Source organism: Andrographis paniculata, unplaced genomic scaffold, assembly GCF_009805555.1.
Source record: "Andrographis paniculata isolate CXL003 unplaced genomic scaffold, ASM980555v1 Contig37END, whole genome shotgun sequence".
NCBI classification, from domain to species: domain Eukaryota; kingdom Viridiplantae; phylum Streptophyta; class Magnoliopsida; order Lamiales; family Acanthaceae; genus Andrographis; species Andrographis paniculata.
In genome coordinates, this window is record NW_026137570.1 from 7,304,240 (window position 1) to 7,321,740 (window position 17,501).

Consider the following 17,501-nt stretch of genomic DNA (forward strand, 5'->3'; position numbering starts at 1 on the left):
ATATCTCTTTCAAACAAATCTTCACTCATTCTTTTTTTTTTTTTTGTCCAGAATTTTCCTTTTATTTTATTTATAGCAAATAATTATTTACACATTTATCAATCTATACCCATCAACATTACAGACTTATTTACAAATATATCACTACTATTTACCCAATTATCAAAAGTTTTCTCTAACCTCATTTAACTCACATATACTTGTTAAAATACCACTAATTACATCAAAGTCAACTAACATAAACATATATTCATTAAAATCAATATTCAGCCAAAATAAGCACAAATGTCATGGATGGAAAAGGTATATAATTACACAAAACTTATTTAAAATACAATTTAAAATCCAACTTTATGAGAAAAAAAAAAAAAAGGAAAAACCTTACTACCAAGATTAAAGATGTGTGATCCTTATGGAGCAGGTGTAAGCACGAAACGGAAAAAGCAACACCTGTAACGAGGGATCACAAAAACAATGTTCCAGACATGTAACTGTATCAGCACAATTATATGAATATGGATACATGACTAACGCCTGGAGGTAAAAAAGTCCGATAAAAGATCATTAGAAAAAGAAATTCTCAAAGGGGAAACCTGTGCCAAATTGCGAAAAGTGAGATTCAAAATGGGAGATCCCGCTCGATAAAATGATTTGGCTGTTCAATTCATGTACCTGGTTTAAGGAATTATCATGTCATCTTGCTCATGTAACCTAACCAAATAGGATACATTGCATCAAGACCATCCCTAACCAGCATCTAAATCATGGCTGTCGATATTGTGCTAACAACACACAACATATATATCAACAACACAAAAGGTATAAATTGACAACATAATATATACTCCCCCGTCCCGCTCCAAAAGAGCCACTTGAAACTTTGTAGTAAATTAAGAAATAATAGTATTTTATTAGTTATTGAAAGAGTGTAAAAAATTTTGACGTTTTTGCTTTTTAAATTTATGTCTAAAGTAATTGTATGTGTAATGGTATGTTTGGAATTTAAATAAAAATTAAAAGTATTTTGATATGAGTGTAAGATTTCTTTTACTAAAATAAGAAAAAGATACTATAAAGTGAGACGGACGAAGATGATAAAAATTATACTTTGAGTTGAAACAGAGAGAGTATGTTAATATACTACAAATACAACATATGATGAAAGTTGATACAACACACTGAATAGGAGTAACCTATCCCCTAAATACATAAAGCCTAGTATTTTCCAAGAATCATTGAAGGGAATTCTCGGGAGATGAATAAAACAGTATTAATTGAATCCAATGTTTTGAAAAGATTTAGTATCCTAATGGAGCAGGTGTAAGCATAATACAAATAACCACACCTGTAACGAGGGATACATTTCCATGTTCCAGACTTGTAACTGTATCAGCACTATCTAGTCGAGATGGACACATGACTAAAGCCTGGCGATAAGGTTGAATATATATTACGAGCTGCAACGAAATGTCGAAAGTTGAGATTCAATATGTGATATTCCCAACTAACATTTGAAAGTCTCAACACAATTTATCAATGATTTTTCCAAAAATATCACATTTTGAGCTGTTTTTTCATATAAAAAAATTGAATTTAATGATAAAATAAAGTATCAATAAGAAAATTGAAAACATCTGTATCTCTTGACATAGCCATATTGTGTCGATTGGATCTGAAAACTTAACATTTGGGGAAATGTATTTCTAGCTCTACAGCAGTTCTAAACTTCACTGTAGAAACCCTAGACACCCAATACCAATTTTGTCGAGTGCTATTTCCGGCAATCTATCGCAAGCAGAAAAACGAAACACCAATAAAATTCACAACCAAATCATTAATCTCCAATTAAGAACAAGTAAAACAACAAGTTTCTAATGAGTAAAGCAAAGAATGGATCGAAATACGAGAAACAGCGAATAAGAAAACAATTAGCATAAAAAAAGATTTCCTAGCCAAAGCAAACCAGGATTTAAATTGCAAGCTATGCCGTATCCTCCACACTTGCCGACGGCAGCCTACTGAGCCTACCGTCCATCCCCGTCGCGCAAACACGTGAAATGCGATGACGATTACAAACGTGAATTGCAATGGAAATTGAAAACGTACCTCGCTCACGAATTAGGGCTTGAATGAGATGGCTGCCCTGTTTGTGTGGAGTTCTTATAGGAAAATCGATGGTAGGGTTTAGGGTTTTGGCGACATGAAAATTGCTGGAAAGAAATGAAAGGGTTGGGCTTGGGTCAGGGCAACAGCTCAATAGAAAATTATGGGCTTTGTATTCGGCTTGAAAAAGGGATTTGGATATCAAAGATTCAAAGGGTATGTAAAAATTTATTTGATAAAAATAATTAACAAAATTACTCATAATCACTTGTGCTCACTTTTCAGGCTACCTGCCATCTAGGATGGCAATAGGTCTGGATAGATCCGAGATACGATCTAGATTCGACTCATTTTTTTGGAATCGAATTCAATTATTTGGGTATCGGATCCAAGTCAGGTATAGTATACCTTCGTCGGGATTGGGTTAGGTCTCGAGTTCAAAGATGGACTCTACTCGGATATGAGCCTATTAATATATTAATAATATATATGAAAAAAAAATAATGATATAAATTATATTAGAAATATATTTTTAGTTTAGTTTATTCATTTTCTTATTATTTTATTATAATATTTTTAAATAAAATATATAAATTTTAATATATATATATATATCAGCTCCATGTTAATAATGTTCAATTTTGAGTTAAATTTTAAGAATTATAAAAGAATTTGGAATCCATCGGGTATTGTTTGGGTCGGGTCCAGGTATAATCGAATCAGTTCGGGTTTCGAGTTCAACAAGAATTATTCGAGACGGGTCTTGAGTTCGGCTGAACCCGACCTATACTCGATCAATTGTCATCCTACTACCGCTTCTTTTTATTTTTTTTATTGCACTCATTAGTTCGTCACAATAATTCCAAATTTGGATTGTTCCGCAAGACCAACCCGAACATTTTCTTGAATAGACTGAAAAACTCGTTCTAATGTCGATACCGACAGACTAACATCAATTAGGCCATGAATGTCGATTTTTTGCAATAAGAATTGTTTCAAATAATTAACATACATACTTATGGGATATGTTTTGATGGAACACATGAAAATAGACAAAATATAAAGAATAAACAGTAATTATTGTCAATTATTTGAACAATTTACTCCAATTAAACTTCATAATTATACAATGGAAGAATTTATGCTTCAATATCAAATAATCTACTTATTATCAAATACCCAATCATGCATTTCACTTCCACCATCTATGCCACCTGTACTGCCACCAGCTCCGGCGGCAGCTGCACCACTTCCACCATCTCCGCCGCCACCACCATTTTCATCTCCTTTCACACTTTTCTTACACTTTCTATAACATTTGCACACGAAGAATTTGCATCTTCCAAATATGGCCTTTTCCCGGTTACAAATCAACTCACAATTCCGGTCGTCAAAACATAAACCCCTAAAGAGCCCGCTTGATGACTCGCATAGACCTGGTTTTCTCGGCGTCACCATATTTCTATCTGAACAAAGAAAATAACTAGTTTTAAATCAATTTTCTTGGCGTACGTAATTCTTTTTCAAATATCTTCAATACGTAGTCCGTACAATATATTGTACACTAAAAAAAATTACTATTCAAATAAAAATATTGTCGCAACTTACCGCAAACCAGTAGAAATAAGAAAATTTGAACAATTATTACAAGTTTGCAAGACATGATTGTGATGTGGTGATGACAAGAATCATTAATTTTTTTATATATAGCTAAGTTTTCTATACAAAGCATTTCCATTTTACAAATTATAGAAAATTGCGTTGATGATCTTTTTTAATGAGTATTGAGGTAAACAAAATCAATGTTAACTTCTTTGATATCATTTGCAAACTTTAATTAAAAGCCGTATTGTTTTTTTTACTTTGTTTGGAATTTTGAATTTGAATTTGTATTTAAATAATACTCCCTTCGTCCCACCATAATTGACACTATTTCATTTTTGTTTGTCCCGTAACAATCGAAACTTTTCTATTTTTTTTAAAAATTATTAAACTAAAACATATTTAACAAATATAAATCAACTTAATTAACTACATAACGTACAACATCATAAATGACGTAGGATCACTTAAAACTCCTTTATTTCTGTCTATCTCTTCAAAAAAAAAATATTTTTATCTATATTTAAAACTACACATCTTTTATAAAATTGATTTATGTTAATTATAAATAAACAAAAATATTTTTTATTTACTTGTATTATAGATTTTATTCTCTTAAAAAAATGATATTCATATTGTATATATTTTTTTAATTGATATATAATTTTTAAATATTTAAACATATATTTTAATTTTTTTAATCATATATATTAAATTTATTTTAAAACTATAAATGTTATTAATTATACAAAAAATAATATATAATAATATCATGACTAATTATTATTAACTAATGAAACATCCTCACCTTAAATACCTTATCCCTAATCAAAGGGGTTCAATTCCAATGGAACAGAGAGAGTATTTTGATATGATATTTTATAAAAAAATATAATTTATAAATAAAATATAAAAATTAAATATATTAGAACTATACCAACTCAACACTAGTATAATATTAACTAGGATTTCCTACACCAACAACCAATGCTGAGTTCAGGTGAGATTTATAAAGTGTGAATTCCTTTTCTAATTTTTCAATTTGAGACTTGAGTGTGCAATCCAATAAAGTAATAATAAATAAAAATAAAAAATATATATATATACAAAGACGACACTTAGCTTGCATATCCTTGCAAAGTTGAGTAGATATTTAATGCATTAGTAAATTTGAAAATCACATATATTGAAAGTTATACGATCGAATATGTTATTGTGTGACAAATGTGTAATTTTGATGCATTACCAAATAATAAAAACATAAGATAATGCGTATACTGTTTTTCAAGTTTCGTACATAACAAAAATAGAAGTAACTTTTGAAATTGAAAAATATTTTTACAAACATATTGAAAACAACTTTTTGAATAAGAAATTACTGTTTTATCTTTAATAATAATAATAATAATAATAAATACTATACTATACTATAATATAATATAAAAATAATTAATTGATATATTATATTTTAATAAAACTTAAAAAATATAATTATATTATTACTTTTAATTGATATATTATATTTGAATTAAAATTATAATTGAGATAACAAATTTAAACAGGAGTATATAAATTTTTTAATTATATTAAAATTATTAATTTATAGTTTTTTTTAAAAAAAAATTGTACAATACAATTAGTTTAATAGTATTAAATTGTAATTTTATTTTTAAATTATATATTATCCTTACATTAAAATTTTAGAATATAAATAACAAAATTAAAGAATATTTTTTTTAATTTAATTTAAAATCTTTAAATATAATTACTACAATTAAAAATAAATTATAAAAATTTTATAAAAAATACAATTATATTAATAACATATAATTTTAACGATTTTCAATTTTATTACATCTAAAATTATTTTTACAGTGATTCATTAAATACAAAATCGAAGCACCAATTAATGCAGTATGAAGGTCATCTTCAACCCCCAACTCCATTTTTTTAGTTGCTACAGTAAAATTGCAATTGATCTACTGTAATTTTACTCCAACCATAAACTTCAATTTTTACTCTAAAAATATATTCCATATATATTCTTCTTTTATATTTTCCATATATATTCTTCTTTTATATTATTTTATATAACTTTTCATATTTATAAATTACACCCCAACTTTAATTTATTTTTACATTAGATCCATATACATATAATTTATAAATTATTTAAAAATTACATATATAAAAATTAACATTTATAAGTAATAACTATTACAAATAAAATAATTTTAAATAAATAATTAAATGCTATCAAGACAAATATGATCATAATAATTAAACATAACTTTTTACAAAGTAAAATTACACGTTAATTTAAAAAATAAAATTACATCACTTTTAAAAAAATAAAAATTATATCACTTTTCAAACAGTAAAATTATATATCAATTTAAAAAATAAAATTATATCACTTTAAAAAAATAAAATTATACATTATTTTTCAAAAAAAATAAAATTACATACAACTTTTAAAAATATAAAATTATATATCATCTACTAAAAAAATTAAAATTACACAATACATAAAAAAATATCAAAAATATAAAAAATATCACAAAAACTCCACTCCAAAAATAGAGTGGAGTAACAGCGTTACTCCAGTGTTGATTCAAATTTTTTTGGGGGGGGGGGGTGAATTTGGGGACACTAATTATCACTTTAACCCAATTTATTTATAAATACCTACACCTTAAAGTTGAATAATTAATATCCACTACAAATTCTATAATCTATTAAAACCCTATTACCAGCAGCCCACGACCAAGCATAACTATTGAATACAAGGGTTTAAATTATTAAAATACACCATCACAAATTGCTATAAATAAATTTATGATATACAATAAAATTAAAATAAATATGGAGTTAGGTACTCTTAAATATATCATTTAATATAGTAATAGACAGCCATCTCATTTAACTAATATTATCACTTAATTATTTTTCTACTATTACCTAAACTCAATTAAAGTAATTACTTAATTATCAAAATCAATTATCATTAGACTTAACACATTTTCTTCAAAATCGACTTTTATTTCAATATTATAAAATAATTATGATTAAAAATCGTTATTTGGAATTAATATAAAATTATTTTTAAACAATAAATTTCTTGCAATATATATTTTTTAAATACGCTATTCATTCTATTTTTTTCCCCAAAAATATCAAATCAAACACCTATTTTTTATTTTTTATATTATACTAAAAATCAATTTTATATTCAAAACATCACATCAACGCCTATTTATATCACATCATACAACTATTCAAATTCATAATTTTTACTATTCGAATCTGAACTCAAAATCCAAACCCCCGAACAAACACCCTAAAGTTAATGAATAATACTATCTAGAGGAATATTACTATATACTATGAAATATTTAAAATAACATATTTGTTTGCTTTGGTTTCAAAATCAAAATTTCACTATTCAATATTGTACTACTAATAAAAATACATTACTCCATCCTTGTCAAATCGTATGTTCATTTTACGGACATGAATTTTAAGAAAAATAAGTAAGAATAGAAATTTGTTCTTATTTGAGTTAAGAAAAATATTATTTTTTTTACTAAAAAAGAAAACGATAATAAATTTAGATGATAAAAAAAAAAGATTTGGACAATAGAGGGAGTATTTTTTTTTCTTACGAAACACAACCACAATTTTCTTACAATATACACATATATATTTTTTTAAATAACAATTTTCTTGCAATATTTTTTTAAATATAATAAATCAACCTTAGCCTCCTTTTTGGACACAAGTAATTAAGGATATATCTAGAGGATTAATATTATATATGGAATTCACATATTAAAAATGGACAAATTGTGATTATTCTTATAAATATGTGACATAAAGATCTTTTACCCAATCTATTCTAACTCATACGAAACTTGACTTTTACCAAATAATCAAAATAAAATAGCTTCGAAAGAAGACATATCAACCCTTCTCAAGACCAAAAAAATTAAAAACCCTAAAAGATAAACTATTACATCTTGAAAGTCTTTCTTAAATTTGTTATTTAAAAATCGAGTAATGTACATTGTTTTGGCAATGGTGATCTTCATTGCTATAAATTCGAGGATTAGTTTCTCACATTCTTGCACAACACAACCTAAAAATCTTAAACATTCTTGTCCGAAAAATCGAAACCCTTTGCTAGTATGGGTATCAAGACTTTTTTCCACGAGCTTAAGACAAAGGTGTCGCCCTCTAGACTATTCAAGGCTACAATAACCGACGCCCACGATATCCTCCCCAAGGCTTGCCCCGATGCGATCAAGAGTCTTGAAGTAGTTGAAGGAGGTTCACTCGTTTCCGGTCATACAGTTAAGACAATTTTTGCAGGTGGTTAATTAGCTTCTCCTTATTAATAATTTACTATAAGTGACTACGATGGATGAAATATTTTATATATCTATTTTTAAGTATATATATCTCTATTTTGAATTGTCAAAACTTGTTATATTAATGTTTATGATTAGTATATCCCGTTTAATAGGCGGGATCAGAAAATCTCTTAAATTATACTAAAGTCGTAGTGTGTTTGTTTAGTATTTCAGTTTGAAGTGTTTTTTAGTGTGAGGTATGGAGAGTTGTGTCGATAATATAAAAAATAATATTTTATGTAATTGAATTGTTGCGAAAAAATAGAGTTTATAATATTTACATTATATGAGTACGTTTGCATATATTTTATATTTTTATTAATATTCATCGACAATTGTACAACTTGCTGAAAAAACCCGTAGTTCTATCACTCATAGTAAATTAAACTACATACCATGTTGAAATTGTTGAATTTTTCATATTTGTTCTATTGTCATTCCTCGCTTTTTTTTTTTTAAAAAAAAACAAATAATGAAGCGATCGAGCTTTCACTTGATACTTTTAATGAAAATAACTTGCTAAATTATGACGATACAATGATATTACATAGGTCCTCATATGAAGCATGCGAAGACCAAGTTTGAACACATTGATCCCGTGAACTACACGTGCAAGAATACATGGTACGAAGGAGATGGGCTTGGTGACAAGGTCGAGAAAATCTCTTATGATATCAAGTTTGAGGCATCCGACGATGGAGGGTGTGTAGTAAAAATGAAAAGCGATTATCACACTAAGGGGGATTATGATCTCACCGATGACGAGATAAATGATTTCAAGGAACAAGTGTTTGGACTCTACAAGACTTGCGAAGTGTACCTCATCGACAATCCTCACGCGTGCACTTGATCACTTATTTGGCTTCCTACCGAGTAATTGTTCAATAAAGACGATAAAAAATTCAGTTTGTTGCCTTCCTATACTTGTGTGTTGTTTAATTAAAATCAATAAGGGAATATCGATTTGATCGGTGGTTTGTACGTGTAATATGTGTGATCTTGTTGAAACTCGCTTTGTGTAATATTTGGAATTTTTATTTATGCAAATTGTAGCAATATATGGATGATATGTATGAATTTTCTCCGATTCGACACAACAAGTTGACATCAGAAAAAAAAATTTAAGGAAAAAATCAACGACAATTATCAATATAGTATATGCTACTAAGCTTTCAAAATGTTAACCTCATAATATTTTGTTAGCGGTGGCTATGAAGCAAGAGAAGATGTAGCGGCGAAAATATCAGCTTCAGTTCCGGGTTGGATATACAATTAGAGAAATATGACTACATATATAATACAAATTTACATTTTATAGAATTTCAAATTACGTATTATTGATAACGAATAGAGAAATCGATATTTTCTGTCATGAGCTGCGTGTACACTTAAAGTGTGTTCTTTTATCAAATTTTCTCAAATTTCTATTATTCATAAAAAAAAATTCCCTAAAAAATATCAAATCAAATATATATTCTTTATTATTTATATTATACTAAAAATTAATTTTAAATTTAAATTTAAAATATCACATCAATATCGATTTATATCACATTATACAATTATTTCAGTCAGTTCAAAATTTTTACTATTCAAGTTCAAACAATGACATATGGGTTAACCGAATTGTCGACTAATTAGAAATGTTTTGTACTATTATTTATAAATAATTTAAGTGAATAAAAAAAAAATACATTCAATAAATAATCAAAATTCTGATTTTAACAAAAATATTTATAAATATTCCAAATTGAGAATAGGAAGTGAAATACAATGACAAATATATTTAGGTCATTTGGATTGGTTTTTAGTAAGAGCTTTTACTTCTGCTTAATCACTTTATATCTGTTTGAATTAATTTATGTCCAAAAACATAAATATATTTGAAGCTGAATTTTTTTTTTTTTTTTTATAAACATAAATCAGAAGTACTTTTCAGTTAAAATTACTATTTTATCTTTAATAATAATATACAATACTAGTAATATAAAAATAATTAATTTATATATTATATTTTAATAAAATTTTAAAAAATATAATTAAATTACTATGTTTAATTTATATTTATACTTAGAAGTAAAATTTAAAATTATAATTGAGGTACTTAATTTAAATGGGAGTGTATACATTTTTTAGTTGTACTAAAATTATTAAATATAATTTATAAATTATAAAATAAATTGTAAAATAGAAATAATTTAATATTAGATTGTAATTTTATTTTTAATTTATATATTATCCTTAAATTAAATTTTCAAAATACAAATAAATAATTTTTTTATACTTTAATTTAAAATATTTAAATATAATTAATAAAATTTAAAAATAAATTATAAATTTTTAATAGAAAAATACAATTACATTAACAATATGTCATTTTGAGTAATTTTAACAATTTAAATACATCCAAACAGTTTTTTTTTTTTTTTTTAATATGATTTTATAATGATTGATCCAAATACAAAATCAAATAGAATCTGATTTTGGCTTCTACTTATTTTTTAAGCTAAATATATTAATATAGTATAATTAATTTGTACAACGTAATTTAGGGCCGGTACGGATTTTTACAAGCTCTGAGTATAAATTAAATTATAGACCCTATAAACATATAATAAATATATTTTTAAAATAATATCATCATAATATAATAATAAATCTCACAAGAGAAAATTATTTTATTTATTTATTTATTTTATGACGTAGGAATCCGCAGCCGCTACCCAAAAATGCGCATTGGATAAACTGTGTGCACTGGATAAGCTGAACCTAATACCCTGTAAGGCAAGTAACAGCCTCATGAGTACAGAATTTATCATCATGAAAAAATAAGTAATATTAATAGGTAGATATGGTTAGAAAAAAGAGATACAGATTTGAAAAATATCTGGTTAACATTTAAATTTTACAATTACAATTGAATTAATTAATTATGAATTATATATAAAATAAAATTTTAAATTTAATATATATAATAATAATAGGTTAAAATTTTCAAATATGAACCCTTCTTAAATTTTAGGTCTGCCAAGTTGTTCACTCTAAAGAGGGTGTGGGTTAAAGCGTTAAAATAGTTTGACAAAAAATTGAACACAAGCGCATATAACAATTGCTCCTGTTCTTGTACCTAACAGTTATTCGTCTGATATTACTTCCGCCGCTCTCAACAAAGCTCATATTCTTGAATACAAGCAAAAACTCTCACAAAAACACAAATAACAATTGCTTTGTCGTCGTTGCCGCTGTTGCTTTTGACTGAGCTTCTGTTTTGCACATAACAATTGCTTATCTGACATTGTTGCCGCCACTCTCAATAAAGCTCCTATTTTCGAATGCAGACACAATCTCTAACACAATTTCTAACGTAAAATTACATGGGTCGCTAAATCAGACACCTCCAGATCCATTTAAAGTTGGATAAAGTGTTTGCTCCATGAAAAAAAATAGCCCACATGAAAACTAATTTATGAAAACCTAAAAACTTATATTTTATTGATATGAACTAAATATTTTTTCAATAAACTCATCTATTTCTTACTTATCGAAATTTAGTCTTAAATATAAGTTAAATATTTGATCACTATTTATTTAATCATCCAAATTATAAAAAAACAAGAGTTCTTATAGAAACAAAAAAAGTTATATAAATGATCGTAATAGTAATAACAATAACGCAAATTTTATAAAATAGGGTAATGAAAACTCTCAATTTTCCGTCCGTAACTCGAAGCAAATTTTATAAAATAGGGCAATGAAAACTCTCAATTTTCCATCGGTAACTCGAAACGACAAACAGGGCAACAATGGCTCGTCCTCAGCCACTTCTTTACGCAATCTCCGTGGAACAAATGCAAGCACGGCATCCACGTTGCTTCGTGTCGCATCACTTCCAAGCAAATAATGCAAATCTCTTTCGAATCATCCGTCATCACAGCCTCATTTAACGACGACTCAATAGAAAACTTGGCAGCCGAAAACATCATGTGTGCCTCCTCTTCCTCCTCTTCCTCGGCAGATTGCAGAAACACCAAATCCATCTCCGCCTCGAGCCTTTCTTTCATGGTCTGTTTAAGATGGACCCTAACGGGGCAGTATATCCATATTTTTCTGTAGTCATTTGAATTCGGAGGCTTCCGTCTAAAGACTGAAATTAAATTATCGACTGCGGATTCTATAACGAGTGTTTGTCCCTCGAAATTAATAGGCCAATGCTTGAGTTTTATTTCAAAAATTTCCAGAAATTCTTCGGGGCTGAGGCCGAAGTGATTTTTGCTAATCGAAATTTTGATCGACGGTATGGACTGGATAACCTGACCTATGTACATTGGCCTGGTGTCTAATTCTTGGTCATCGACCACCACCAAAAGCCATAGGTCAATAAAGCACCTACACGTGAGTTCAAAGAAAACGGTGAGTTCCGTCGAGACCTTCGTACGACTATAAACAATGCTGGAGGTTGTTGTTTCCTCGATTGTTACCGAAACTTGGTCGAAATAATTGTCCAATTGCGCCATCAGATTGCCAAAATTCGTTTGAATAGAGGTACTTAAAACTAGTATTCGATATGACGCGGTTGTTGATGATTAGTGTCAAAACTTTCAAAATTGTTTGCTTAAGGCCTTGAATTTTAGAGAAAAAGAAAACTGAGAGTTTTCAAACAATGAGGATCTAATGGAACGAAAGGATTCGAATGACTATATAATGAGTATGAGTATTGTATCACATATATATATATATATATAACACGATAAATTGGCTCGAATATAGAACAATTTAGAGCCTACTTTTACTTGTATGTTTGGATTTGATTTGTTTATTTATATATATATATATATTTTTTTAAAATTAAATCAAATATATATTTTTATATTATATTAAAAGATAATCTTATTTTTAAATATTATATTGATATCTATGCATATGAATTAGGGTTTGATGCCGAATCTATCTATGTTAGATTGAATTCAAGCTGTCGGATTATATTACAAATCAGCGGAAGAGATTAATTTTATGGGTTAAAATATCATGAAATCAAGTTTTCTTTGGTAATAAAATCATTTCACATAAAAGAAAATCTATGGTTATAGATTGTGAATAAACACTTCCTAAGTTTATTTTGGCATATGATTCAACTGGCTTTCTTCATGCTGCAGCAACCTTTTCTTTTTCAGCATTCGTAGGTTGCAGTAAGACTGTCTCTGCAATCATATTGTAGTCTGAATTCGTATGCTTTGTATTATCCATTGTGTCTAATCCATTAAATATCTATAAGAGTCAACTTGGTATTTGCGGATGGTCTGAGTCGTGCAGAAACATTGGAAAACACTCCATCCATTTCTATGCTAAGGGAAATTAATGTAAAGTGCCATCCATTTATATGCTAAGGGAAATTAATGTAAAGTGTGTTCTTTCCAAGGATGCGTAGAATATATAAAACCAAAGAAAAAAGATGGGTGTAAGAGTTGGTGTGCAAATTTTAGAAAGGAGATTATTGAGAAAAACTCTCACCACCCATCCAATTCAACTCTTTATATTTTAAATATGTGTTCTACACTGATATCAACCGGAGATGTCGAACGTGTTCGAAATTAATGGAGTTCCAACCAGAGGGAATTATCAAGCTTTGGACTTCTTTGTCGTGTGGTCATTGTTAGTACGAAGTTGTAGCAATGCGAACCTAATCAGGTATTTTCTTGGGTTAACCATGACAAGCGTTAGAGTTAAATGAGCTGTGGTTGTTTGTGTCCTTAGTCAACACTGGTTAGTGGAATTCCTCATGGATTGGTATCTCCGGATGTAGATTTGTTGGTAATCGAACCGAGTCAACAAACACCTTGTCACATTGTTGTTTTATATTCTGCATTGTCTTTCGTTGTCAAAACGTTGTTATAATTGTGAACCGTCCATGCTTAGGGAGTTGACCCTTTAAAGTGTTCGAACATATTTTGTTAGATAAATCACTTTCCCAACATAGGTTTTTAGTTTTAAATTTGATAGATTTAGATTGTTTAAATTTGAGTTTATGTTTATTTTAGGGTAGGCCCTAATTATGAAAATAATGCAATTTTCTAAGTTTCATAATTTATGTGCACATGCTATAAGGGGTTATTTTATTTTATTTTATTTTTTCTCAAGTAGATACAATGTACCAATCCGCATTTCTCCGGTACATTCAACTAGATATACCCGAAGGTCTACGAAAAATTTGAGATTGTGTTTTTATGTGGGTTTACCACGTGTTTTTACTATTCATTTTTTTTTCTTCAAAAAATATCAAACCAAACAATTACTTTTTTTATATTATATTACAACTTTTATTTTATATTCAAAACATAGCATCAACATCTATTTATATTAAATCAAACAATTATTTAAATTCAACTTTTTATTATTCAAAAATCCAAATCCGAAAATCCAAACCCACAAACAAACAAATTTTGTTGTTAGTTTTTATGTTTAGACTCTTGGTTTCCGTCTACGTTTAGACTTGAGAGTTCTGTCTGTGTATTTGTCCGTGCGATCGATCTGTCATATTTCTTTAGGGCTATTTGTCTGATTACATTGAGACTCTCGTCATTTCTAATTCTATTTAGAGTCCCGTTATTTCCGACTTTGTGGAGTGTACTTCAGTCTTTTCTGGTTCCAGTGAGAGAGTCTTCGTCGTTTCGAAAACGACAGACAATCAACTATTGTTTTTATTTACGTGAGATATTTTTGATATTTAGTTTTATATTTGGTAGAATTAGATTGTTTAAATTTGAATTTATTGAATCTGTTTTATAATGCATAAATGTAGTCCCCTGTTCTCTTTATGATTATAATGCAATTTTTTAGTTTTCATAAAATATTTCACACTCTTAATATTACTTAATTGAAAGAAAAAAAACACTACAAAAACTTAAAATTGTGCAACGCTATGGATAGGATTCAAGAATAATGTGATAAATTTCAAACTGTTGTGAATGAAGATTACACCGGAAACATCGAGCTCCGGTAATAAATAGCACACAAATTTGTTTATCCAATTTGATTATAATCAACTTACATCTCGGGATACCAACTAATGAAAATTTTCACTATCAACCTATCACCAAGTTACCGTATTCATCTTGCTTATATTACAGGTAACTGATTGTTACTACTTTCTAATAACACCAGCAGTTTCCACTAGCTGAGATTAAGACCGTCTACAAGTTGATTGACATCTCCGACTGATCATCCGATTTCTCCTATCTACGGTGCCTCCTCCAACGACTTTAAACGTCTAATTATACTTCAAAATATAGAGAATGAGTTGAATGAAGTTGAAAGCACGAAACCTACTTTCTACTACTAGAATAACTCTAACCAATTTCTCTTCGATCAACTCTGCATTCCTTGGCTGCTTAATCAATCTCCGAGTTGACCACAAAAATACAATTCATTTAGTAGGATAACTCATATACCTTTTTGACTACTCAAATCATGCATTTTGTCTGTTCAAGACTCAGAAAGGAGGGACAAATTTGACAGTGCAGCCACCCTACACTTCTTTGCACTTCTTGACTGCACAATTGTGTTGAATTTGTGCAATCCATGCAACACCTTTTGCGGAATAAAAGTTTGGGAATGGAATCGTGATTGTGAGGTTATAAGTTCAAATCTCGACGTCTCCAGACAGTGGTGGAACCATAATTTTATGAGAATGGGGGCTCGATTTTAAAATTTTTGAAATAATACAATCTTTTTATTGTCAAACTTCTATTAATTAAGTTATCATATTTTGAGAATGTTGTAAAATTATAAATTATTAAAAGAACTACATATTGTAGTGTTTTATTTATTTATTTATTATTATTATTGTTTGAAATTGATAAGTAGTAAAAAAATTTAGTAGAAGAAAATTTCACTTTTAAAGAAAATCATCTACTACCGGTTTGGTTGGAGGTTTTTTAAAGATATTTTTACTATATTTTACTTTTTTTCCCAAATAAAATAAAATTCTCATTGTTTTATTTTTTTAATAGTATTATTTTAAAAATTAATTTTATATTTAAAATATCACATTGAAATTTATATATATCATATTAAATAATTATTTAAAATTAAAATTTATATTATACAAAACTTTAGCACAGGGTTTATCCAGAGCGTAGCGGTAAGTGTCCACGTTACAAAAAAGTAAAAAAAAAAATTCATATGCCAAAAAAGGGAGTAATAGAATATTTTCATTCAATCTAATTTCAAAAATTTGTCTCACAATTTATGTATATTATTCAATTTTACATTCCTGATGTTTCTATTTTATTTTATATTTTATACTCCCTCCGTCTCAATATAATAGTCTTATTTATCATTTTTGTCCATCCCAAAACAATAGTTTTATTTCCATAAATAATCATACCAACGTAAAATTACTCATACTTTTTCATTTTTATTACACAATTGTCACTACTTTTTACACTAATACACCACAAGGGCAAAAAAGTCTTTTATCCATACATTTTACCGATTATCAATATATATAATATCAATATTTCTTAAATACCGTGCCCAACCCAATTAAGACTATATTGACGATTGATTTGTAGATTTTTTGTTTAGAATTGCGGTTAAGAGGTTTCATTCATTTTGCAGCATAAGTATGATACGGAGTTGGTCTGGTTTCAGAAAATTATTTGTTCAAAATACAGCCGCGCCCACACACACACACACATATATATATATATATATATATATGCACCTTTTGAGCGTCGATCATACAACAAATTTCAAAATTAGGTACGAGACATAGTTTGGTTGTAAGTTGAGTTTTAAGTTGAAAATTGAATTGAAAAGAATTTATTTAATTAATATTTGATTTATTATATTACTTTCGTCCCATAAGAAGAATACACCGGCTTTTTGTATATTAATATTTAAATATTAATTATTATATCAATACGTAGTCCAAATAAATAAAATCGGCAAAAATACCTCTATTAGTTTTTTTGGGAAACAATCATTTTTTATTCCAATATAATTAAAATTCATCAATTTTGATTTCAATATAAAATATTATCAATTTTGATCCCAATATAACCAAAACTCATCATTTTATCTCAATATAACCAAAACTCATTATTTTTTGTCCTAATATAATTTTTTTTTATCAATTTTAGTCTCAATATAACCAAAACTCATCATTTTTGGTCTCAATATAATCAAAACTTATTTTTTTTTATCCCACCGTCAACAAACCGACGGAAAATGCTGCAAGATTGTGCAATTTCTTCAAATATAAATATAAAGTTTGATTTCTTTTTACGTCAGCATATTCCGTCGGTTTGTTGACGGTGTGGGACAAAAAAAAATAATGTTTGATTATATTGAGACAAAAAAAGAGAATGTTTGATTATATTGGGA

At 27.7% G+C, this 17,501-nt stretch overlaps 1 protein-coding gene and 1 long non-coding RNA gene across 4 annotated transcripts; one reads left to right on the forward strand and one right to left on the reverse strand.

Moving 5' to 3' along the window:
* On the reverse strand, window positions 1–2,246 carry LOC127250697 (uncharacterized). Of its 3 annotated transcripts, none has more exons than XR_007838762.1 (3): window positions 2,107–2,246; window positions 1,346–1,457; window positions 1–672 (listed from the first exon to the last, which is right to left on the reverse strand). It is a non-coding gene; the product is annotated as an uncharacterized LOC127250697 (long non-coding RNA). The 3 variants fall into 3 exon arrangements; XR_007838761.1 differs by having other exon boundaries at window positions 1,964–2,219; XR_007838760.1 differs by having other exon boundaries at window positions 1,346–2,238.
* Window positions 2,247–7,809: 5,563 nt separating this feature from the next.
* On the forward strand, window positions 7,810–9,177 carry LOC127250585 (pathogenesis-related protein STH-2-like). The gene is made up of 2 exons (XM_051273942.1): window positions 7,810–8,076; window positions 8,669–9,177. Exons 1-2 carry the CDS (start codon window positions 7,893–7,895, stop codon window positions 8,965–8,967), a joined length of 483 nt encoding a protein of 160 aa, XP_051129899.1. The 5' UTR covers window positions 7,810–7,892; the 3' UTR covers window positions 8,968–9,177.
* The last annotated feature ends 8,324 nt before the right edge of the window (window positions 9,178–17,501 follow it).

What these genes read in the sequence shown, in the direction of transcription:
- LOC127250585 (XM_051273942.1), top strand. Translation starts at nt 7,893, where the DNA reads ATGGGTATCAAGACTTTTTTCCACGAGCTTAAGACAAAGGTGTCGCCC. An exon ending in AGTTAAGACAATTTTTGCAG is followed by an intron (nt 8,077 to 8,668) that starts GTGGTTAATTAG and finishes GATATTACATAG; the next exon opens with GTCCTCATATGAAGCATGCG.